Source organism: Budorcas taxicolor, chromosome 19 (genome assembly GCF_023091745.1).
Source record: "Budorcas taxicolor isolate Tak-1 chromosome 19, Takin1.1, whole genome shotgun sequence".
Lineage (NCBI taxonomy): Eukaryota > Metazoa > Chordata > Mammalia > Artiodactyla > Bovidae > Budorcas > Budorcas taxicolor.
The window spans coordinates 30,509,772-30,536,186 of record NC_068928.1 but is presented as its reverse complement, the minus strand read 5'-3'; the positions used below and the strand labels follow the sequence as shown (position 1 = coordinate 30,536,186).

Below are 26,415 nucleotides of genomic sequence, written 5' to 3'. Positions count from 1 at the left end.
CAATACAGATATTAGGAGGAAAAATTGCCAAACAGTATAAACAGCATGAATTTTTGATATAAGACATAAACTCAGAAATATGCTCTATCTATCTATGGAAGGAAGGGAAGAAGGGGAAGGAAAGTAGGTGAGGGAAGCAGGGAAGACAAAGGAAAGAAAGCAAGTGAACAACCAACATGAAACTTCAAGAGAAGGATTATGTTGTCAGGGCAGGCAGGGAAATATGATAGTAACTGTGAGGTTCAGTTCAGTTCCGTTCAGTTCAGTTGCTCAGTTGTGCCCGACTCTTTGTGACCCCATGAATCACAGCACGCCAGGCCTCCCTGTCCATCACCAACTCCCGGAGTTCACTCAGACTCCCGTCCATCGAGTCGGTGATGCCATCCAGCCATCTCATCCTCTGTCGTCCCCTTTTCCTCCTGCCCCCATCCCTCCCAGCATCAGAGTCTTTTCCAATGAGTCAACTCTTCGGCATGAGGTGGCCAAAGTACTGGAGCTTCAGCTTTAGCATCATTCCCTCCAAAGAACACCTAGGGCTGATCTCCTTCAGAATGGACTGGTTGGATCTCCTTGCAGTCCAAGGGACTCACAGGAGTCTTCTCCAACACCACAGTTCAAAAGCATCAATTCTTCAACACTCAGCTTTCTTCACAGTCCAACTCTCACATCCATACATGACCACTGGAAAAACCATAGCCTTGACTTAGACGGACCTTAGTCGGCAAAGTAATGTCTCTGCTTTTGAATATGCTATCTAGGTTGGTCCTAACTTTTCTTCCAAGGTGAGGTTAGATACAGGTTATTGCTAGTTATGAGCTTTATTTTCTCAAGTTTTCATTATATTCCTGTTAGTTAACAGCCAATTATCTGGGGCCTTCCTTGGTGGTCCAGTGGCTAAGACTCCACCTCCCACTGCAGGTGGCTTGAGTTCAATCCCTGGTTGGGGAACTAAGATCCCACATGCCACAAGGTGTGACCCAAAAAACAGCAATAGCCAATCATCTAAATAAAGTAAGGAGGAAAATACTCACTAGCTAGGCACCACATGCCCAGTAAAACTCATGTTTTTAGGGCTAAAAGGAAGGAAAGGAGAAGAGATTCTGGGTGTGGGCTTGGGGAGGATGAAGAGCAGTCTCCACCGTACCGCTTGCTGTTAGCTCAGTCTCTGTATTGAGGATGAGATGGTTGGATGGCAGCACCACTCAAGGGACATGAGTTTGAGCAAGCTCCAGGAGTTGGTGATGGACAGGGAAGCCTGGCATGCTGCAGTCTGTGGGGTCACAAAGAGTGGGATGCAACTTAGCAGCTGACGGACGATGACTATATTGTTCAGTTCAACAAGTTTTATTTGATCCTTTTTTACTTAATAGCACTGATAGTCTCTTATTTCCAGACTCATATGTTCATTCTTCCCACTTGATTTCTTTAACATGTTAAACATTTATTTTATATTCTTTATTTGATAAACTCAAGAAGTTCACACTGCTTATGGTCTCTGATGGTTCTCATTTAGTATGTTGCTTGTGTTTGTGATTTACTTCACTTGTTATATAGGTCTGTTGAGACGTTAAGCTTTTTTATATTGGAGTATAGCTGATTAACAATGCTGTGATAGCTTCAGGTGGAGAGCAAGGGGATTCAGCCACACGTATACAAGTATCCATTCTCCCCAAACTCCCCTCCCATCCATCAGCCATACAGTTTTGACTGTGAGCTAGTCATTTTCCTTTTAGCCTTACCTGTGGTAATTCTTTGAACCTGAATTGAAGACTTCCACCAGAGACAATTACTTTTGGCTTCTGCCAATCACCTGGGGATGATACTAACCCAGGTCTGTTTAATTTAAACGCTCTGCTTGGGGTTCTGGGACCACAGTGGGAATTCAGACCATGAACCCACATGGAAGTTGACTTGTGGTTATGGCTTCTTGGAGATCTTGACAATTTTCCTGCATCCAGTGCCAGGATGAAGACAACTATGTTTCCATTTCTTTTCCCACCACTTGGCAGATCTTTGTCCGCCTTAGACTTCCTACAAAGCCCTTCAAGGTCTCAGCCTTGTTGGAGCACTGGTGCCACGCCTTACTTCCTGAGCCTTGAACCCCGCATAATTTTAAATACAAAAGCTCAAGCTCAAGGCTCAAAACTCAGCAAAAACGACTTACCTGTCCTCACATCGTTCTGCAGCTTCCAAAGAAAGGCATACTCTCAGGAACAAAAGTTGCTCCTGGCAAGTTCTTAACACTTTCTGTTCTCAAGTGAAGCAACTCTTCATTCTTTGAAAATGGATTTACTTTCTAGAAACAGAAAAAAGGTTGGAATCAAGAGTTCCTGCTGCTTCTATTTATGGGGGCTGGGGGTGAGGGTGCTTCAGAGATTCCTTACTTTTGTGTCAACTTGGGGGAAAGCATTTGAAAATAAACAGTTTTATTTTGTGATTACCAGTGTAGTTACTCCAGTTAGGAGTACTGTTTGTTAACAGCACCCAAGCTAATGTCCTGTCAGAGACAGAAGTCACCAGTACTTTGTTAATGACAGTTGACTACTTCTATTTACACAGGACCTAAAATTGGGTTCCTAACTATTGAGTGTGTGGTTCCACAACCACATTCCGTGTTCACCTCCTTGCTTTTAGCAGAAATGCCCAATGGTTATGTAAATCCAATTTATTTGGCATGGTTCTGGGAAAACAATCAATTACGCTCAACAGGATGAGATGCTGCCGTCAGGTGTGAAAATGTCAGGCCTACAAGTCCTTTTTAACTGAAAAGGACTGTCACTGTGGGACCACTATACTGACTCTACCACTGGGCCACCAAGATGTCTGAGACCAACTCAAACAACTCACAAACAAGGAAGGAGAGAGACAATTCACCAAACACAATTAACTGCTGTATAGGGCTGTGTTTAAAAAGAAAAGTGATTAGAACTCAGAGGACAGAATTGGGAAAAGCTTCCCAGAGGGTGTGACATTTAACCCAGGTCTTAAAGAATGAGCAGGTGTTTTCAAAAGACAAGAAAGGAATTCCACATGGAAGAGGCCAGTTTAGACACCAAGAAGGCGGCATGACAGAGCAGAACAGGTTCAGCAAACCATGAAAGGCTGTGAATATGGCACACAGATTCTGTACAGCAACCCGAATCTCTCAAGCCAGAAGACAACTTTCATCCAGGACCCCCACATGCTTCTTCCCCTCATCAGGAACCAGTCAGCTCATCCCACCGAAGCTCACTCTTAAATCCACTCCATTCCACTACTTCACCTCCCCCCAATTTTTGTGCAGAATAGTCCAAGTTTCTCGACTGGCCTTCCAGCCTACCCAGTCACTGAGATGATTTTTGGAAAGGACCAATCAGATCAGGCCACTTCCCCACTTAAAATCACTTAAGAGATAAAAGTCCATCTTCTGAACACAGAACTCAGTGCATTCTTATTTATATAAAAATGTCAAATGTGTTCTTGGTGTTATGAGAATTGCCACCAAGACTTCAAAATCGGGTCTTAAGAGACAAGCATCATGGAACCTACTTGCTAACTGGGTAACTGACAGATAAAGATTTCTATTTTCAATTTTACATAGCCATGCCCCAACTTCAGGGCTTTGCTAGTGCCTCACAGATAAAGAACCCACCTGCTTTGCAGGAGCTCCAGAGATACAAGTTCCATCCCTGGGTCAGGAAGATGCCCTGGAGGAGAGAATGGAAACCCACTCCAGTATTCTTGCCTGGAGAATCCCGTGAACAGAGGAGCCTGGTGGGCTACAGTCCATGGTGTTGCAAAGAGTTGGACACCACTGAAGTGACTTAGCATGCACGCATGCACCCACACTGTATCTTTTATAAAGTAAGCTTGAAATAAATTTTTCACGTACCAAAAAAAAAAAGTCTATCTGTGGCATGATGTACAATTCCCTATATAATTATGACTTTAAGCAAATTATCTAACTATTTCAGACTGGTGTCCGGTGAGTAGGACTGAAGCAACTTTCTACCTCAGAGAGTTGTCTTCACATTAAATCTGTGGGTAGTGCTGTGAAAAACTAGAGGTCCTCTTTCATGGTTCTTCAGCAAAATGTGTAGGTAGAGAGAAATTTCAAATGCAGATAGAAATCTGACTCACTGTGCACTGGGATGACTCAATTTTAACTTTATACTTTATGCTATACATGGGTTGACAATTTTAAGAGAGCAAGATCACATTTTACATTCAAGAAATATGAACATACTCTGGCATAGCACCAGGAAAGAAATTTGTTACTGAGAATATTGAACTACTGACCTATATAATGATTCCAAGGTTTGAGATGAGAATTCCTGGATATCCATTTACCTGGAAGACAGGGAAGACCAAACAATACACCACTTTAGCCTTCAGCAAATCCCTAGGAGGTAATGGAAACTGATGCTTCAGACTAGAACTCCTGACACCACACTGTCCAACACCAACTGTTCAGGACACCTCACAAGGACCCTCAGAAGGGCATCACCACCAACTGCATTTGCCCTCAAGCCACTTACCGAGGTATTTAAGGGAGACAAGTTCAAGACCAATGGTGTTTGGGTTCTCTACCCCTTACCTCTCAGATATCAAGCACCAATGGTATGGATGTAACTGGAGCATAAGAGCTCTGGCCAAGAGTTGGGGACACAAGCCCCATCTGGGCCTCCGAGACCAGCAGCCAGTGTCCGGGTGCTTTCAAGCCTTAATGCACCCCTAAGCTATCCTCCTGCATCTAAGATGGATAGAATTGAGAAACGAAAAGGCATTTTAATACTAAAAGAGCCACATCAAGTCCATTTGCTGCCACAGTGACGGGGCCACATTACATCCTCACAAGGCTTCTCATATGTCATGCTTGAGAATCAGCACTGAGTCCTCTGGTTAGTTCCAAGAAACTCCCTTCTCCACAACTGCCTTCACAGTGCCCACTAAGCCCTACTCAGGCCCCAGAACCTCAGACAGCACAGCAGGCCGTGGGAAAGCTTGTGAGCAGAGCACTCCCCAGGCATGGCTTACTCTCCCAGTGCTCAGCTCAACATTTCCTCAACAGCAGGTTTAATTAATGTAATTTCTCAGGGTAAGTGCTACAGCCTTGGAGATGAATCTCAACTCTCCACCCTCTGTTGTTAGAGCTCTGAGCTTGATTTTCCTCTAACCTCTAAAAAGGGCCTCTGCCACTTGACTCTGGAAGGCTACAGTTACGATCAGATAAGATCAGTAAACACAGCTAGTGTCCACAAAGTGTGGTGTGCATGGTCCCTCTACAATGCTCTGTCTTGCACACAGCTGGTGCTCAGCCAGGAACTGGCAACTCTATGGGGTCTCTGTCCCAGAACCTAAGGCTTGGCTGGAGGGGCAGGATTTCCTAGGTCAGCGCTTGATTACTCATCACAACTACTCCGGTAACGGCATCTCCTGCATCTGAGACCAGGCTGGCAGTGGGCGCAGGAGAAGGGTAAGGTGCTGGCTTAGTCTATGCTGAGTCAGGATGTCAGCAACGAGTGACAGGTGGAAGCAGGACAGGTCAGTCTGGGGTGGGTGCCCCAGGTCCTTCTAGTTCCCAGGCCTCCATGGCTTTCCGCTCACTCCCGTGTCCTCCACCCACAAGCCTCCCAGGTCTGACTTCTGTGGGGCTTCCACCCCCTGATCTCCCTACCCCATCTCTCGGGAAACAGTGAGTGGCTACATCTGAGCTGACCTCTCACCTCCACCGGGCAGTCACAGCGCCAGGAGCAGACCAAATGCCTGGTGGCCAGACGTCAGGCCAAGGCAGGCCGGCTTCTTACAAGCTGTCCTTCCACCACGACACAGGGTCAAGGACCCTCAGCTGTCAGCAGCAAGAAAGCCGGGGCAGGCCCTCCTGCGCTCAGTCATATCCAACCCTTTGCGACCCCATGGACTGTAGCCTGCCAGGCTCCTCTGTCCATGAGATTTTCCAGGCAAGCATACTGGAATGGGGCTGACATTTCCTCCTTGAGGGGATCTTCCCGGCCCAGGGATCGAACCTGTATCTCCTGTGTCTCCAATATTGCAGGAGGGTTCTTTGCCACTGTGAGGAAGGTCAGGGAGAAATCAGTCTGGAAAGACCCCATCACGCCTGCTCCAACAGAAAGCAAAGCTTTCTTCCAAGAAGAATAAGCAGAGAGAAAGCAACCACGAGAAGCGGGGAGAAAAAGAAAGAAGCCATAAACACTTGTGGAACAAGAGAATTTTTCCCAATGTGAAATGCACAGATAATTTAATGGAATTTACTTGATTTTCCCCTCAGGGTCTGACTTCAGAAAATCGAATTACAAAGTCATCATCACATCCTAGATTTATTACAACTGACCTGCAGGCAAGAAGAGAGAACTATTACATCGACACTTCGATTCCATGGATACATCTTAAATAGAGGGAGAATTCAAACAAGAATACAGGATAAACTATTCCCAAGCTCCAGGAAGCAGTCATGTGACTGAGCTGCACTTTTTACAGACAAATAAGGCAGTAGCCCTTCACATCAGCTTTCCGACAGTTTTTATACATATGCTTCTGTGGTACAGGAGAGAAATAACCAGAGCTCACAATGTACACTTCTTACACTATTGTTACAGTGTGTGAACACTGTACACCCTTTTGTTTTCATAAAGATACACTGTAATAAACTCCTTGCCCTTGAGTTTATAGTTTATAATAATCTATGATTAATACACTAAAATTGCCTTTTTTATGTGGTCGTCCACATGAGAGAACGGTCAGATCAGCTCCTGGACGGTCAGCACTGTGTTCCTCTCCATCTGCATATGGCAAAGTGACCCCACGTGGAGCCAGACAGAAGGGTGACCACGGAGATCCGGAGTCCTCCTGAGTCCCTGGGAGCCCTGGGGATGGGGGGGGGGGGGGGGGGCGCGCAATGGCTTGGCATGGTCAGGGGCAGGTGCTGCAGGGCTTCCCCTCCAAGGCTGGGAAATCTGGGGTTTCAATGCCACGGGGGAGGAAACAGGAAGATCAAGCGAGTGGACCAAAGCGAGAAACCACTGGTGGATTCAGAAGTTGACAGGATGTAACTGTAAACAGCACCATTCTCCCTTTGTTGTTGAGAAGTGTCCGTGACTGTCACCTGGGAGGAGAGACAGCGACACCCATCGCTGTTTAGTTCCGTCACGGCATCTGCCGCGTCTCAGACCTCGGCCGCTTTACGCTCCAGTGGGCGTGAGCTGCTCACGGTGCTGCTGGACAGACTTGACCGTCACACCTACGCAGGGCGTCGGGAGGGGGCTGGAGGGAGACCATGGAGACCCGGCTCGCGGGGAAAGGAGGAAGGACAGCAGAAGATGCAGATTTCAACGGCCTCCTAGAACTATTCTGGGGTTCTTTGGGAGTTTTTTGGCTTTAGGGTTGTTTTTTGCAGAATTCCAATCCTAAGAAACGTGGTGACCTGCTCAAGTCTTACAGATGAGGAACTCATGTAAAAGAAATCCTCCTCTGGTCAAGTGTTACCTCTACAAGAGATGCTCTTTCATAACCCGCCACATCAGCTGGGCCCCACCTTCTCAGCCTTTTAAACTTGAGATCATGGGGTACACTGGGGGCTGTACAGATTCTTGGTAAGGAACATCCCTGGTAGTCATAAAGGTTTCTGTTATAGGGAAAAAGGTGAGATACTGGATCAAGCAAGAGTCACATAGGGGCAACAGCCCACACAGGTGGGGAAAGAGACGCAGAAGCTGCAGACCTGGGCCAGTCATGCCGCACAGCTGAGATCTGGCCTTCCGCTGCCTAAAAGACATCTTTATCTGATCAGTCAAGGCACATTGCTACCAGCCACTTCTCCCCGTTAGTGAGTTACGGTGGCTAGAGCATCAGGCTTGGAACCAGGGGAAATACATAGCTGCTACAAGTTGTTCCAGACAGGGTTCTAGGATTAAAAACATCTGTAAACTTTGCCCTCCGTATTCTTCCCTTCTCAGCCCGGGTGGTTTGTGGCAGGTGGAACATCCAATTGGCAGCACACCGAATTCTGAGAATCAGCACCTTCTCTGATGCGTGGCAGACTCCTGAGTCTCCCCGATGGAGGGCAGAGGGCTGGGGGTGGGAGCGGGGGAGAAAAGAACACGTTCTGTCCCATCTTGGAATTTTCACGTTCTCCTCTCTGAACGCAGCACAGTTTTTGGTAAAGATAAATGCGCTCTAATTTAACGTGATATTTCAAACAGGGAATTTGGCTGAGCACATGGATCCCCAAGCGTGGACAGTGACTGTCAAACAACAGAAGGTCCAATCAGTCAACCTATTGCACTTGGTGAAGAAAGTCTACCCCTCCTCCGTCTCCCAGCTCCGGAAGGCAAGGTGTCTCGCCAGCCGCGCCCGCCGCGCGCTGCAGCCCAGAGCATGCACTCAGACATGGCGCGGCCACCACCACATCCATCCAGCATTCGGAAGCCTGACGAAACACCCTTCCAGCAGCTGCGTCTCCAGGCTTCGAGTCTAGAAATGAGTTTACAATGTGGTCTCATCACAGTCAGCAAGCTGATCGTACTGACATCCACGTTCACGGGAGAGCGGGCGAGGTCTCTGACCGGCGCTGCGCTGGGCGGGTGCTCGGGTCGCACGGGGATGCGCGTTCGGGGTGGCGGGAGTATACAGACGGGATGGAAACAAACACCAGTCGTGGTGTGCATGGTGTCTGGCGAGCAATAAAAACACTGTGGTAGGGGTGAAGGTTCTGTACGTCTTGCTTCCTCTCAGCCCTTTGTCTAGAGTCTGACGTAGCAGCGACATCAATCGACATACATGGGGGAGCTCGGGGTGGCTGGCATTTGATCCAGGATTTTACACACATAGCATGCGACCTCGACGGCGCGCTCCTCATACATCAAAATAAAGGGGTGTTTCTGCAAGAGGATGGAAAACAAGGAAAAGAAAAGACATGTGATCAAGATTCACATCGGAGCTCAGAGGGAACTGTTTCTGCAGAGATCCAGCTCTGCAGGGTCCAGCCAGGTTGAGCTGTGAAGGGCTGCAGTGAGGCAAGCCAGGCTGGGCTCCACGCACGCAGGTTAGTGAGATATCATACATGGTGCTGGGCTCTGGAGGAGCCACCCTGGCTGTGGGGTCTGCAAGCTTATCTGCATATCAGGGCCCCTGTGTTCTTCAGCACAAATCAGAGCTAGAGCCTCTACCGCCCTCCGAGAGCCCAGAAGCACTGCATGAACCCCAGCTGCCATTCCTCCTGGATGCAGGACGTCCCCATGAGCAGCAGAGGGGCCTTAAGGCAAGGTTTCCACCGTGATCTCTGACCCTCCCCCCAACTCTGAAAGAGGCTCAGCAGCAGCTCCTCCCCCCCGTGTGCTTGTGCCTGCACCTTCCAAATGCCACGGCCGCGAATCTGCCTCCCAAGCCCCCTTCTCCGTCCTCCATCCCCAGCGATGTTTTTCTTGCATAGCTTTGCTAGGTACACTGACTCAGTAAGCTTAGTCAGTGCTGGGGTGGACCAGAGTTTTACCTAATATCCTTGGAAAGCTAAAATATTCTCACTTTATTAGGTCACAGTACTTTCTTCGCTCCCAGGGCCAAGGCCAGATCTGGTACTGCTTAAAAAGCCCCAGTTCTACAGAAGGGTAAGAACTTTCAAAGAAGCAGGAATGGTCCATGGGACGTAAATTTGCATGAGAGCTTTTAGTCAAGGCAAAATGAATACAATAAATGGTTACAGATGCGTCTCTCTCACACACACAGGCTGTGGGGTGGGAAATAGCTCCTGAAAGCAAAGGTTAATGTTCCTTGGGGGTAGTTTTTATCACATGCCGAAGCCAAAATTTCCCATCAGAATCCAGCTAGTAAATTAGTAGGAAAATCAGACACAATTTGTGTCTTTCCAAATCTCCTTGTTTTTAAAATATCTTTAAAAACACTCAATAAGGTCAAGCAGCATGGCCAGCGGCTTGCTCAGTGAGCCTGCGTCCTGGAGGGTTCAAGTGTGAGGAAACACCTCCTAGCCCCAAAGTCTCAGACTCACCAGGAGTTCCTTATACTTTGGCCTTTTGGATTCATCCTTCGTAAGGCTAAAACAACACAGAAATTAACATCATTAAAATGGAGACACAGTTACTAGAGTATTTTTATTTTCACAAGCAAAAGCATCACAACAGGTCAGGTTTTTTTTTTCTCCTTCAGATACAAAGTCACAAAGCAGCCAAGCTGCCAAACCAAAGACAGGAAAACTTCAGCAATCTGACCACGAAATGTTAAAGTCTTACAGGACCTAAAAAGAATAGAGAGAAGCAGCATTCCCAGAAAGAAAACACGGAGCAAAAGGAAAGCATTTTCAAGAATGAAAAGAAGGATACACAAAACGCTCTAGCTCTTCGCTCACAAACATATCTTACTTCTAAAGCAAGTCAGATGAACAGAATAATTATCAAAAGCATTCAAATGATAACAAAACAGGTTTTATTTAATATATAGATTGAAATAGTACAAGGCACAACTGTACTCTTGCCACATCAGTATGTATTTATTCTTACGTCCCATACACACACACACCCACACGTTAAAAGATGAACACAAAAACATCAGGCACGGGGTTCAGGCGTTCCTTGGCTTAAGATCTCCCTGAGCCAATGTATGGTTCTACTAGTCGAGCTCTGGGCCTGACCCAACTATGTTACATGTTTATGTCACAGCAGAGACCCACTCCTGAAAGTCTGAGCTGGTAGGATCTTAACTTAGTAAAAGTGTCCACGTGATTCTGGTACAAGTTCACTGGAGAACCACACCAGAGTAAGAGGGTGAGTCTCTCGGAGGCTGTATCTCTTGTACAAGGTACTAGAAATCTGGAGGCAGCAGCTGCTCCACCACCCACATCTGCTCTCCTCTGGCACCTGAGTAGCAGAATAAGAGTGACGCCCCTCCAGGCTTGCTGGGACCTTCCATGTAGCCACAGTGACCAGAGTCCCAGCTCAGAGGACACAGTGATACAAATAAGGGCCCCTTCCCCAGGGCAAAGTACCAACATTGCTAAGAGGAAGTAACTACCTCACTGCCCTCTCACCATATGGTTTTGAGTATTCATAAGTCAAATACTCACCACAAGTTGACAAAGTTGATGAAACTTGGGGAGAACTCCCTTTCCTCAGAGTTACTCAGCTGTGGCGGATCCCCTTTCACAACTTGTGTTAGTTGATCAAATACGCTATTCCACTTTGGATAAGGAAAGCGGCCAGTGGCCAATTCGTACTAAAGAAAACACAGAGGAAAAGGCAAAATACGCTGGGCATTACTTGTTACTTCACATTACAATTCGAAAACTCCTGACACTCCTGAAAAAGGCTTGAATCAAATCAAGGCGAGGTTGAGGGACGAGCTTTCAGAATGTCTACAGCCAAGTGGAAGTGATATTTAGAAATCAGGATGGCAAGTCCTCACCTGCCCCAGGTCATATACATTTGTGAACTGTGTTCTCATTTTCCACTCTGTTCGGAGGGTAATGGAAACCCAGAAATTGTGTGCTTTTCCGAAGAACTAGGTTTAAATCTGGAGAGTGGACTAAATGAACCCCATTTTATGTGCACTGACAGGTGACTGATATGCAGAGATGGCCCCAAGCTCATCAGAGACAGCACGTGAGAGAGTGCGCTATCTGAGAAGCCTGGCTCAGAGCTTCCTTGGCTGAGATCCGATTCTGTCGGTCCAGTCGAATGTCAAAAGTACTAGTTTCCACCATGAAAGCAAGGCGATCAAGCAGACATAAAGCCACCCTTCAACAGGGAGACGGTGAGGAAGGCCTTCTTCCCCAAAAGATGCTCCCCCAGCTGGGTACTGTCTGCTCTACACAGGGCCTCGGGAACCAGGCCAGCGGGCTCACGCACGGGCACACAGAAATCCACTCCTTCACCTGTGGTTTCTTGTTGATGAAAATACAAATGCTTGGGAAGAAGGAAACCTCACTGACCATTCATAGCAATGGGAATAACTTCATCAGATTCATTTCTGAGAACAGGTTTTAATAAGAGAAGGAAAGAGCAGGATGCATGTTGTAAGGTGAAAGACTTCAGATCTCAGAAGTTCATTTCATCTCATCCTTTTTATACAATTATGAGAATAATGTCTATGAAAAGTAAATTATAAAGCAATTATAAGTACTGAATGCCTTGCTTTTAAACAAAGTTTAGCCAGATATATTAAAGGAAACTGCCAAAAAAAAAATTCCTATGTTAAAACTTTTCACAGAACAAAAATTTTACTTTACAGTAAAGTAAAAACTTGCTTTCCAAGCATAACTGGCTTGGACACTGATGAATTTTTCTGAATACTGAATATCCTTATTCTATGCAATGGACAGCTGTTTGCATCCTTCTATGCAAATAGTTGTCTCAGTTGGAAACTACAAGTCTTGCTCCAGTCACCAGACCTAAAAGAGTTCCAAGTTTCGTGTTCTCTCCTGAGTAACTGGGAAGGAATCCCTTTCGTCAGCGGCTTCATGTTGAGAAAAGACTCCTCGAGGTGTCTCCCATGTTTGGTCACAAGGGCAGCCGGATGGAGTCTTCCGCAGAGCTGAGCTGTCAGCCTGCATGTCTCTAGACAGACAGGTCATTAGGTGTGGTGGCATGACTCACCAAGGACAACTCACAGGGTGTGTGGTCCTCAGCAAGAGGATCTTAGTACATACAGTGCTGGTGAGCAAATGGAGACTGTTTAATAAGCTCCAGGAAGAGTCCCCTGCCCAGAACCTGTGGTCTCGGTGCTCTGGGGTCTTAAGAAGATGGGGGGGAAATAGCAGGATAAGTTCTGGGCTGCCTACCAAAAGGATATAGCAACCTCCCTGCCCCGAGTGATAGAAAATTCACATTCCAATGTGGAAGAAGCTGCTCTGTCTGAAGTCAGAAAAATGCCCTTTAGCCCTGGTAAAACAGCACACACAAGAAAATAAATCTGAGACTTCAAAACGAATCTTGGTATAGGGAAATCAGCAAATAAATATATTTTTTAAATAGAACCAAAATTTCAATATAGCCCAGAAGTGAGACAGTTCTTTCTTGGTTGTTCTAAGGCAGAACTTTCATTGGGAATTATCACCTCAGCAGTTCCTGTTCCTCAAACAATGGACTCACTATCAGCACTTGTGACTTTTCTGTTTGGGGAGTGGAAGATTCTAAGTAGTAACTATCTTCACACAGATAAACGTGTGTCCGCAGTATCAGTGGACCTACGACTCCTGCTGGAGACGCGGGAGCCTGCGCACCTGCGCTGACTGCGAGTGAGCCAGCCCCCTGCTCCTGCTCTGAGCGTGGTTCTGACCCGAGTATCTGTGGCCAAGAGAGCCAGAGGGACTGCCTTAAAGAGCCCCAGGCGCTTCACAGAGCCATGAGGGAAACAATCAACTCTAGTTTGATTTTTAAGGTAGAAACTTGTTCTCAACACTTAGAAAATATAGTCTCTGCGACTGCAGCCATGGGGTGAGGGGTGGGGGACAGGAAGAAACAGTGATATAAAAATCAAAGACTGGAAGACATGGGATGTGTTCTTAAGAGTGGTGGAAGGCTGGTTAACTTTTCTTTCATTTCTAGAGTTCTTGTCATACTACCACAACAAGGCAGAGTCACCATGAACTTACCAATGTGATCCCCAGACTCCAGACATCAGAGCGGACATCGTAGCCTTGGCGTGACGCACTTGGGTCTATTCTTTCAGGCTGAAACACAAAGAGAAGCCACGGTCATTCACGACGCACACACCCCAGGTGCACGTAATGGAAGCAGGGCTGGGTAGGCAGCCAGAATGCCAGCACAGTCCTCCAGGAACCCATGCCCAGGGACAGACAGGGAGGAAGAGGACGCCAACATTATCCTGAAACCAAACAACAAGGGAAGACCCAGCTCAATGGCTTCCTCCATAAAGGGGAGACAAGGCTAATTCTTCCCCCTAAGGATTCACAAGGGTTTACAAAACTGAAGCTGAAAACAGACAAAGGGAGAAAGGGGAAGAAAAAGGAAAAAACAAAGAATTACAGTGGGGCCAGATTAGTAGTAAGTAATGGTAAAAAGAAGGGGGGGGGGTGGGAAAGAGTAAGTCTTTGGATCTTATCCCTCTTTGCTTCAGTGAATAAAGACACAGCACAATATATTTGAGACACAAAAGCAAATACAAGCAAATTTATTAGAATTGCTCTACTCACTCTTCATCATAAAGTTAAATTTGTATTCCTATCAAATAAAGATATTTGTCCAACTAGTCTAACTGTTACCCAAATTAAGGCTCTGCCAGTAGTACAGTGTATTATCCTACCATAAAACCAGCAAAAATCATTTTTAGTAATTTCTATGAAGGGAGCATCTTTACATTTTCTTGAAATAAGGGACCATTATCCACAGAGTGTCAGGGATGGAGAAGAGAGAGGGTGTCAGTAGCACAGAGCTGACAATGGAGCCTTAACTAAGACTGACAGCAACTGCTGTTAAAAGAAATGTCCAGAGAAGCACAATAGTCACTGTGTAATGCTCTCTGCCTGTCGGCAACAATTAGTTTGGAAACCTATGCATTCTGTTTTGAACAGGAGTACTATGTCACATAAATATTCATTGGAAGCTTTTCACTTTTACTTTTAGTTGTAAATATATGTATTTACCTGATAACATACATTTTACATAATAATCCCAGACAGTCAATCAAGAAAGAAAATACTCCATCCAACAACAGCAGAATACACATTCTTCTCCTAGTCACATGGAACATTTACTAACATAAACTATGTTAGTTTATGTTAAAACATAAAACACACTTTATGTTAAAAAATGGAAATCATGCAAGGCATGTTCTCAGACCACAAAGTAATTATATTAGAAACCAATAACAGAAAGAAAACCTGAAAAATCCCCAAATATTTGGAGATTAAACAACACACTTCTAAATAACAACACATGGATCACAGAAGTCTCAAGAAAAAAGCTGTAAAATATTTTGAACTATATAAAATAAAATGACAAAGTGAAGTAATCAGTGAAAGTGTACTTGTTTCATTAGGGCCAAGACCCTTAAGTTACAAAATAACCTGCAGATTTTGTTAGGTAGGGATGCACATGTTTCTGTTCAACAACCCCAAAAGTTATTTCACTGAGATAATTAACAATTTTATATTTTGATTAGCCTTTTCATTCCAATATTCTTTCTTTAATGACTGTAAATACTGAATTATGCAAACATTCTTTGAGCCAGTTTCACCAAACTGCCTGTCCAGTTTTCTCATGAATGATTTAAATACATTCTTGACACATGTTTGTTCATTATTTGTATGTGTAATATTTTTAAAATTTTGCAAAGTATTCTTTGGGGGGGGGGAAGACACTTAAGATCCATGAAACAAATTAAAGATCCTGTATCCTAAAACTAAGTAGGAAGTACGAGTTTGAAAAACAAAAAGCTTTTTAAAACTAACACATCTGGGCAAACTCCAGGAGATGGTGAGGGACAGAAAAGCCTGGTGTGCTGCAGTGCATGGGGTCGCAAAGAGGAGGAGATGACTTGGTGACTGAACAACTCAAGAGGAAAATATCAACTTAGAGAACAGGGTCTGTAACACGAAGCAAACAGCAAAAAAGTAACAGATAAAACAATCTTATATCCAAAACATATAAGTTATAATAAATATACAACTCAAGTTACTCTGTATTGAAGTATATAAAATAAAAACCAAGGAGTAAGGAGAAATTGATAATCGCAATGTTATCAAATTTTGAACTCAATTTTTTTTAAAGAGGCAAAACATGCTGAACAAATGTAATTAGTAACACAGAACAGATCTTTTCCAATATTTCCTTTTTTAACTGATCATTTATTATGCTAAAAAAAAGAATTTTAATATGTGCCAAAAGGCAGGAACGTACATGCTAAAAATGCAAGGAATAAGCAAGAAGATTAAAATGAATCACTTTGTACTAGTTAGCTATTTGTGTAACAAAGCACCTAAAAACTTAACAGTTGAAACCAACAGACATTTATTATTTCAGGTTTCTGTGAGTCAGGCATCAGCGGGTATTTGTGATGGGGGTTCTGACTCAGGGTCTCTCTTGAGGCTTCAGTCAAGCAGTCAGTCAGGGCTGTTGGTCTCCCTGGGGCTGGAAGACGCATCACTAAGCTCACACAGTTACCGCGGGGAGTCCCTGATCTTCAGCACATGAGTGTCTCTACTGTAATGCTGCTTGTTTAAAGTCTTTACAACATGGCAGCTGGGCTCCCCCCAAGCAGCTATCCAAGAAGGAAAAGAGAAAAGCAGCCCCCTGCCTCTTTATGACCTGTCCTCAGAGGGATGTGTTCATTGCTGCCACACACGGTTCATGAGAAGTGAGCCACTGAGTTCAGTCCACACTCAACGCTGCACTGAGTCACCGCCTTTCGAAGGGAAGAGTATTTAAAGAGACTGGACAGACTCTAAAACTACCACATACTTGGTACTTAAAACACTTCAGTAAACAGCTCTGAGACTTAAAACAATAAGAAAAGGAAAGTACGCATATGTATACACATGCACACGCACCTACACATATGTGTGATGCTAAGGAAACAGTAAAACTTCAGTTTTCATATAATTATGTATCTTTCCCCAAAGACACCTGGCCAAGATGGACTTCAGCCTCAAAGAACAGAAAACTACACTAGCACAATGGTTCTGAGCTCTGGGGAAAATTTTCTGAGCTCAAGGAGGTCAAAGTTATATCTTTGATCACTAGATGATCAATACTTTAATGTATGAATAAAGAGAAAAGAATTCTCCTAATTTGATTTTTAAAACTAGCATAACCCATCTAACACCTTTACAATGTATACTATAAACCAATCTCAAATGTTTTTGTGTAGCAATCATAAATATTAACATGGCACATGTAAAAACATATTAAGCATATCAACTATGAACCATAAAGCGATTACCTCTGGAATGCCAGCACGGTTCAACCACTGGAAATATATGTTACTATGATGTGTCATGTCAACAGCTGCACCGAAACATTTCATCATATACTGAATGATGCCAAAAAGGCATTTAATAAAATAGCCCTTCCTGATTCATTCTTATCTCTCTCTCTCTCTCATACACACACACACACTCTCTCACTCACAGACAGACACATATACTTAGTAAACCAGAAAAAGACATTTGCCTTCAAGTCAAGCAACAGATGAATCCTACTATCACCACTGTCAATCAACAATGATCTAATTCTAGGCAAAGCAAGAAAAATAAACACAAGAAAAGTAAAAAAATACATATATACATATATATGATTATAGGTAGGTAGATGGATAGATATGGAAAAGATCAATAAATACAAAGAAGGCAAAGGCAAAAATTATTACAGAATGGTATCTTGAGTACCATTTGAAACCTCTTAAGAAAAAAGGTATGAGTATTTTAGCTAGTTATAAAATAAACCTATCAGTGTAAGCAGCTTCCCTATGTATCAGCAGGTACTGTGATGCTCCAGGTTGGGAAACACCTGAGGCCTTCACCCTTGTATGTGTCAGTGAGCTTCCTCCACCCCTATAGACTCTAGAAGACATACTGAGTTCTGGGAGGAACCTGTATTCCCATTCTCCTCTAACTGGAAATAGCACCACTTACATTATCCACGTGTCTACTACAGTATCACCTCCTACAGTCAAGACAACATGGGGGGAGGGCTGGTCTAGAAACACAAAGAGGTCTTTTGAGAACTAACTAGAATATAATGAAAAAACAATAATCAGAAAAGACCATATATGCTAAGCGCCAGGCAAGAGGAACAGAATAAGACCACGAAGCAGGAGTTCACTGGGATAATTTTGACAAGTTTCGTAGCAAAGCTGGAACCGAGTCTGGTCTTCATGGAAGAGGCAAACACTCTAGTGTAGTGGAACTGCGCGACTAAAGCAGACTCCTTGGAAGCACAGCACCAAAGGGCACAGGCTCTCTGTGCAATGACTGTCAGGCAAGAAGGCTTGGACTCGCACTTACTGCCATGTAGGGCCTGCAGCCAGCATCTCTCGTCTTGGCGATCGAGTCCACAAGCTGTCCACTGATGCCAAAGTCACAGAGTTTAATATTTCCACTTCTATCCAGAAGAATATTGGAAGGTTTGATATCTGCAAGACACAGATGTCATTCAACGTTCAAGTAATTAATCAAATTCTAAAGAAGACTTCTAAAGAAGTCCAAGGAAAAATGTTGGAAAAATGTTAGGAAACATAAGTGATCGAGTCTGTAAAATTTAGATAGATAAGAAGATGATAAAATCTTCTGAATGCTTAAAAATGCATTATAAAAAAAATGCCTTATATTAAATTTAGGCATTCTATGAAGTTTTCTTTGTTCTCATCAAGAGACATATTCATTTACTTGTTTCAGATTCATTACTGAACAGTCGTAACATGCACAATGAATTTAATCTGTAAGAGTATACTAAGCTACTTTATAAGTGTGAGTGAGTGAAAGTTGCACAGTCATGTCCGACTCTTTGTGAGCCCCAGGACTATACAGTCCATGGAATTCTCCAGGCCAGAATACTGGAGTGGGTAGCCATTCCCTTCTCCAGGGAATCTTCTCAACCCAGGGATCAAACCCGGGTCTCCTGCATTGCAGGCGGATTCTTTACCATCTGAGCTACCAGGGAAGCCCAAGCTACTTTAAAATACATGTCAAAGATGATACAACTAAATGCAAAGTACACAAATTTTCAACCCACAAATTTGTTTAAGCAGAGCTTTATCTAACTAAGAAGAGTATCCAACCCAGTACATTCATCAGACCACAAGCTCTGGTCAGAAAAGCAAAGGTGTGAGCCCTAGGTCTGATATTCAAAACTCTACCTAGAGCAAGCTTTTGAACTCTCACTTAGCACCCATGATCCTCTCGTCTACAAAATATAAGCAACAATTCCTAACTTACAGGGTTGTGGAAAGGAAAATACCTATTAGAGTGGGTGCACTTTTCCGCACACATGGGAAAGGTAAGTCCTTTTCATTTGCTTCACCAGATTTTACACAATTTGGCCACAATGGCCCCTAGGTTACCACCTGCTCCTCACTGAGGTGAGGTGAGGTGAGGTGAAGTCGCTCAGTCGTGTCCGACTCTTTGCGACCCTGTGGACTATAACCTACTAGGCTTCTCCGTCCATGGGATTCTCCAGGCAAGAATACTGGAGTGGATTGCCATTTCCTTCTCCAGGGGATCTTCCCGACCCAGGGATCGAACCCAGGTCTCCTGCATTGGAGGCAGACGCTTTAACCTCTGAGCCAGTTGGTGCAAACCAGCTAGTTGGCCAATTCTCACCCTCGCTCACTAATTCTCTGTACCTTTCTCAATCTTTCAATCCATTTCATTGTCACTGTCATGGCTCTATGAATAAAAAGTAAGGATAAAAATAAATACAGGGTACAAAAGTATCTGCCTATAACTCAGAAGCTGATCTACCAAAAACTCCAGAGAAGAGCGCTCACTACCATTGACACGGCTGACTGGCTATCAAGCATCCGCTCCTAACCAGGCCGTCCCTACTACGGGGACTTCGGCTTTACTGAGATCTCCAGCCTCCTCAGTGTAGCTCCACCCATACCTCCAAGCACTGGCCTGAGCTTATCAGGGTAGACTAATGCTTCTCACCAGGGACTCATTTAGGTGAGGGCATGAGGCAACTCTGGTGAATGGGACAAGAGAAGATACCAGAGACACATAAGAAAGATTTCTCTGCTCCTAAGACAGCCACACGAGGAGAGAAAGCTTCTTCTTCAAGGAGCCACCACGTCCAGATATGACACAGGACCTGCTTCAGCTGTTACTTCTCTGAGAATGGAGCTGACGCGTTACGGAGAGCAGAGCCAAACGAAGAGAGCTGCAGCCTAACCATTCTGTGCTTGCAGCCACCCTTCCTTTGGACTCACTATGACAGATAAGGAGTTTCTTTGAACTTTAAGCCAGTTAACAGGCTTTTCTGTTACTTGTAATCAAGAGCACTCTAAATCACAGCAAAAAAGCTAACTGACCCTAGTTGGTAGAAAGGCTGCTACAGTCATACCCACCTCTGTGAATGATTTTCAAGTTTTCTTTTAAGTGGTTTAGTGCTTTCACAGTCTAGGGAGAAAAAACAGAGAAAGACAGGACAAGCAATCAGCTTCCTTCTAATCAAACAGCATAGCAGTGGATCATAAAGTTACAGCTCAGGTAGGTCTTGGCATTCTTTTAAACTGAGTATTTTGATATTCTGTTCTATGTTAACCGAAGATGCTAAATTATAATTTTAGATGTGAAAACTTAGCTTTCTTTATATACTCTTCTCTGACAGCTAAAAAACAGGTAACTTACCAATTTTCAAATGAGTCATTAAAAAGCTGTAAAATCTTTCTCATACCATCGAACTTTTCAAGAATAGATATTAATATATTTAATACAGAAGGATCCTATAGTCATGGTTCCAGTTTAGCACGTTTTTCCAAATTCTCAGTTTCTCACACTCACTCACCCTCACTGGATGTGGAGCCTGCAAAATTATGTTTGCAGAGCCAGAATTTATCCTACTGTTCGATCACTGCTCATGATCAGGAAATCAAAGATTTCTCAAGGATTAGAGGAAACAGACTTGAATTAATTTAAATTTCTACAGTCTCAAACTAAAGGAGAAGTGACAAACTGGCCAACCATTAGGAAGGTCAAGTCTCCACTGCCATCAAGCCATCAAGTATTAGAAGAGTGAAGCACAAGCTCAAATGTTTCACACAGCTGGGCTTGTTCAAGGGGTTTTTAATTACCAAGGAGGGATTTAACACAAAGTAATTCTGAATGTTGTGCTTAACATAAAAATGATCACCAGGTCTAGAAACACAGGCAAATACGTAATAAATGATTTATTAGTACATACTACATATATTGTAATATAGGATAAAATCATTTTATGTTTTCCAGTTTCTAGATCATCCTGTTATAGAGTGCTTAACAGCTGGATTCTAGGGTCTGGCTGCCTGGACTTAAAATCATTTACACTTACAAATGTATGAATTTCACAGCAAATTAAGTACTTAAACTCTTCACGCTTTAGACCTGTCATCTGCTAAAAGGGGGTTATACTATTTACCACTGAGAGCTGCTATGAACATAAAATGTCATGAGATCTTGGCCTGACACAAATAAACACTCAATAACCATAAGCTATTATTATTCTACTGTTATTCTATTATAATAATTATGAATAGCAACAAGCTCCAAAATAAGCTTGGTTTGGTATATTGGAGAGATGACTAAATTGAACAGCATAAAACTTCATATACCTGTAGGAATAATGAACAAGTTTCTAGTATAAGGCTGTTTATACTAGACAGCTTTTTATAAAATTATATGAAAGGGTATATATCTTAACATTTAGCTCATAAAACATTTAAATTAAGCATTAATTCAGATAAATAAATTAAAATATTAACATGAGATCTATGAATCTTAATATTATAACTAGATTTAATATGACTTTTTAAAGCCCAATTATATACACACATCTCTTAAAACTAAAAAACAGTTCAGAGACTATCTATATATTGCAACATTAACCTTTAATGATTAAGCAAATAAACTGACAATTAACAGCAGATCATACTGGATGTGGAGGAGGCAAGGAAGAAAGAGGAAATTACAGGAAGCCAGAATACCTAGCTTACAGTTTCCTATGAAGTTTAGTTTACACAGCCACTAACCCAGGTCACCATTAATTCAGATTCTCAGGGGTTTCTAAGAAATCTTATTAATTATACCCTATTAAAAATAATGTGTTACTTTTTATGAAAAAATTGTGAATGACCTTTGTTAGCTAAAAGAACAAGAAAGAAAATGATTGTGAATTCACTTTCAAAACTATAAATACATAAGCTAAACAGTACTTTGTTTCTTTTTTTCAACTATGGTAAAAAGTTATTTTATCAAATTAGTAGTAATGTTGGTTACTGAAATTGCTGGTCAACAATTTTAGTTTAGACAGAACAGCCCAAATCTTAAAGCAAAAGAAAACAGACTTGGGTTAAGAGTTTCACTTAAAGAACTTCAAGGAAACTGCTGCAATTCTAATTAATTTAAGGGGAACTGTAATAATATAACCTATTTAAAAATAGTTAAAGAAACAAAGGAAAGAGAAACAGAAAATTGCTTTTTTCTTGCCTTATTTACAGCACAATCTATTATGGCTCACTAGGATTTTAATGACAAGAACACTGCAGTATTTACTATTGAAATGTATGATTTCAACATGTACTTTTCAACAATGAAAAGTATCTCTAGATTGCTACTTTGAAAATTGTTCTTATGACTTATTTTGTTAATGACCCCGCAGAAGAGATTTTGTCTCTTTTCCTATTACAAATGATTTTCCAGGAAGGTCAATACCATTCTGTGAAGGACATTCAGAACTCCAGCAACATCTTTATGCATGTATACATAGCCCAAACAATTTGAAAACCATGTACTTACTGCTAAAGTGATTTTGCCTAAAATTTCTTCTGGAATAACATCATCTAATACACTATATACATATTTGTAAAACTTATCAAACGAGGTAGACATGAGTTCCATGCAGATCCAACAGTCACCCTACAAAATAACAGACACAAGTCACTCTTACACAGCTTAACATTAAGCACAACTTTCCTTCACTTAAAACAGAAATACAATGGGAGAAGAATTTTTTTTTTAAACTTTAAATGAGTGGTAATTTTTGTTCCTTATTAAAGCCCTGGACTGAATATTCTTATGTTCAAACACAAATTTAGTTGCCCAATTATCTCCACTCTTAATTTTAAGGACAGGCACAGTCTTACATAGAAAACCTTTGGATTTTCATGAAATTTTCAAACTTTGCCAAATTAAATATAAAAATAGAAAATATGTGGGAGACTGTTCTCACTAAGAAAGTAAACAGATTACAGTAATCGAGATATTATATCAGCTTCTCAAATTCATAAAAAAGAAAGAAAAATATACATAAAGCAAACCCAATGCCTAAAGTCCTTGCTCAAACGCTACCTTCTCAGTGGCCAACGCTGAAAATGCCTGATTCCCAGGGCAAGTCATCCTCTTCACATCCCATTACCTGCCCTACTCGTAGAGTGCTCCCCATCTGCTAATATAAAATACCATTCTTCTCAGCTTATGTTTTTCACTCATCTTTCCTATTGGAACACACACTCCACCAGGACAAAGGGCTCAGTAAATACTCCTTAAATGAACAAATGCTGGCTATACTCAAACCAAACCATTCAAAACCTACTGGCAGCACTGTAGGGTGTTTTAAACCAGCCTGAATGCAATTTGACAATAAAACAAGAGAAATAAAAGTGCCTATACTCTTTGATAGGCTCCCTCCCTGACTAGAGATCTAACTTAAATAGTTCACAAATTACAAAAGGAAAAAAGAAACAAAAACAAACTAGAAACCTCTGAACAATCTCACAAGAAAAAGTACATTATTAAAAGGATTAGACACAATTATTTTGAAAACCGTACAGCTCACCAGGCACGCATGAGAAAACACGACTGCAAGCAAACGCCACGTTCACAGCGCTGTCCGCTGCGTGCACATGTAAACAAGGGCTACTCAGCACCCAGAGAATGGAAAGAGATATGGATGATGACAAAAATTACCTGTACAAAATTCTGCGTGTGGTTACTAATTTTTGGATCCAGATGTATCCTCAGAGATTTTTCTCGTACGGACCTCCCACCCCAACACTCGGCCCGGATAATCTGAGAGATCAATGCCTGCTGAAGTAAAGCGGCTTGTTCGGAATGACACTGCTAATCAGTGACAGAGCTGTAGACAGAATCCAGTTGACTTAACTCCGCTCTCCTAACAACACCTACAGTGCAGGACACCTCATTTACATGCAGAGAGTGCACATGCGGTCATGACTGCTGAGATGAATAACCTCACTCTTAAAGCAGAACCAGCTGCTACCATAGTCACACAGCTCCACACCTCTGCAGAATGATGGCTTGTAAAGCAGATCTGACACAGGGAACCTGCACTTATAGTTATTCCAAACTTTCCTCTTAAGGTCTCTTTCTCTTTTCAGTGCTCTTCAGCCTTCACAAGAGACTAACACTATTAACCTAACACACATACCTGAATTTATTTTTAATCTAAAGACACCATTTCAACAGATTTACTAGAATTTCTTAATTACAGAAAAAGTACATTTAACCCACCTACTTACAAAAACAGTGAGGAGGGAGCTTAACTGCAGTAACAGAGTAAAGTGGGAAAATCACTGTTAAGAGTGTGAAGGCCTGATGTACTCATTCAGGCTCTCCCACTTTCTACTTGCATCAGCTTTCAGTTCAGTTCAGTTGCTCAGTCATGTCCAGACTCTTTGCGACCCTATGAATCGCATCAGCTTGGGCCCCGTCAACTCCACATCTATGACATGGGATAGCCCCATCCTCAGTGGACTCTGATGAACATCAAGTGAGTTAACTCATGTAAAGCACAAAGTAAAGTGCCCAGCAGGGGCTAAAAACAAGAGTTAAGAAAATGAGGGGAAAGGGGGAAAGGATGGAAAATATGAAAGCAACCAAAAGACAAAGAGTGATCATGGAATGAGGGAGAAATCCTCGTAGTTTCTAAGGCACATAACTAATGGAAATGTTTTTCTCCTGGCAGTTCCTTTGAGCCATAACTGGGGACAGCAGCAATGAGCTGCGTTTACAAAAAAAAAAGAGGAATAGTCAGAGGTGCCTCAGAAGGCACTGACAGCAACATTACTTCCATGTTCAAGCAAAACACAGGATTACCATACAATTGAAACACAAAAATAAAAATTACTGAATGTGGATTTACTGAACCGGAAGGTGGAGGTTAGCGAAATTTAGCTACTAAGATCAAGATAAGGGTTTCAGAGACTATATCCAGACAAAACCAATAACGTAATTTTTATATACCAAATGGAAGCAAGCACCTAGAAAATGAAATGTTTAAAACGACACCACTCATTTGGAAAGGAAAAAACAGCTGGGAATACATCTAATAAATGAGGCAAAACGTCTCACCAGGTTAATCAGGAAAAAATAAATTAGATACAAGTCATATCAGGAGTGTGAGAGAGAGAGGGAGGTAACATCACTAAAGGTTCCACAGCTGTTACAATGATAGTATAGAGCTGTTATGAATAACTTTATACCAACTAACTTGACAGGTTAGGTAAAAGGCACAGATTTCTGAAAATATAATCAAACAACCAAGGGTCACTCAAGGAGAAACAGATAACCTGAATAGAATTCTTTGAAAGAAACTGAACTGCAAAATATTAGTAATTATGCTGAGTGAAAGACAACAAACAAATGAGTGGTAGATGCTGTATGGTTCCATTTACATAAAACCGTAGAAAATGCAAATCAATTCACACGGCAGAAAACAGGCCTGCGGTTGCCTGAGGACAATGCCGTAGAGAGGAGTGTGTATAGTGCTTCTGGGGCACAAGGAAGCTGAGGAGAGATGGGTACGTTCGTTATCCTGATTATGCTGATAACCCTCCCACAGCGCAGCCAACTGTCAATTTTACTTCCGTAGTTATACTAAACACGTGTGTGTGTGTTGCGGGGAGTGGGGAGATGCAGGGAAGGAAAGGAAAAATATATGACAGAAGTAGGGTCAGAAAGGGAGGAGGTGACTAAATTCAGCCAATGTCACTGCCTCTTATATAACCTGTGCAACATGAAGAAAGCTCCAGATTCATCATCATCTTGCAAACAGAATGACAGTGTATAATGCTTCAGTCCAGGGTACAGCTCTGTGTCTGTACTCTTGACTGTGTGTGCTGGTGTGACTGATATAACACTATGTGAAATGGGGAAGAAAATTAACAAATTCAATAGACCTGGTCATAAAAATGAACACTCAAGTCAAAAGTACAAGGATAGGAGGAGAAGCAGCTAAGGAAGTCTAGAACTACGAAGTGATTAACTAGTGATTCAACAAAGGGATGGCAGTATTATGAAGGAGAACGCTACCAGTTCCTATCATCATCTATCAAGAGTACAGAAAGAGACATAAAAAACCTCAGGACTAGCGAAGAATTAACTGTCGAACCTCTAAGGTCTTCTCTAATTTTAAGAGTTCATATTTCTATTAGTACATACGTCTATTCAGTGTAACATTCAGTTCAGTCTTGCAACATAGTATTTTTTAAGTCAATAACAATAACAAAACCAAGACTATACTCTCTGTGACCCAGTCCCAAAAAGGAGAAGGGGTGGGACACATTTTTTTCTCACCAGTTCATAACAAACCTGCTGGTACTGGCTCATCCTAACATTTTCAAACTGAGAATGAGTATTTAAAATGCTTAAGAGTTCAGCTCAAGTCCCATTCCCCTAAATGAACATCACAGGAGTGTGACAACTGTCCACGACACCACATGTATTCACTGATAGCTCCA

At 42.6% G+C, this 26,415-nt stretch overlaps 1 protein-coding gene across 2 annotated transcripts in view; it reads right to left on the bottom strand.

The window, feature by feature from the left end:
- Positions 1–6,239: 6,239 nt before the first annotated feature.
- The window catches only part of MAP2K4 (mitogen-activated protein kinase kinase 4), a 78,086-nt gene continuing 57,910 nt past the window's right edge, over positions 6,240–26,415 (bottom strand). For both annotated transcript variants that reach the window (XM_052657179.1, XM_052657180.1), the window contains 7 exons: positions 22,454–22,573; positions 20,029–20,080; positions 17,969–18,096; positions 13,598–13,675; positions 11,072–11,220; positions 10,001–10,046; positions 6,240–8,876 (listed from right to left, as the gene is read on the bottom strand). In XM_052657179.1, coding sequence (XP_052513139.1) covers positions 8,763–8,876; positions 10,001–10,046; positions 11,072–11,220; positions 13,598–13,675; positions 17,969–18,096; positions 20,029–20,080; positions 22,454–22,573 — 687 coding nt within the window. In that variant the 3' untranslated portion in view covers positions 6,240–8,762. The remainder of the gene's footprint in view (positions 8,877–10,000; positions 10,047–11,071; positions 11,221–13,597; positions 13,676–17,968; positions 18,097–20,028; positions 20,081–22,453; positions 22,574–26,415) is intronic.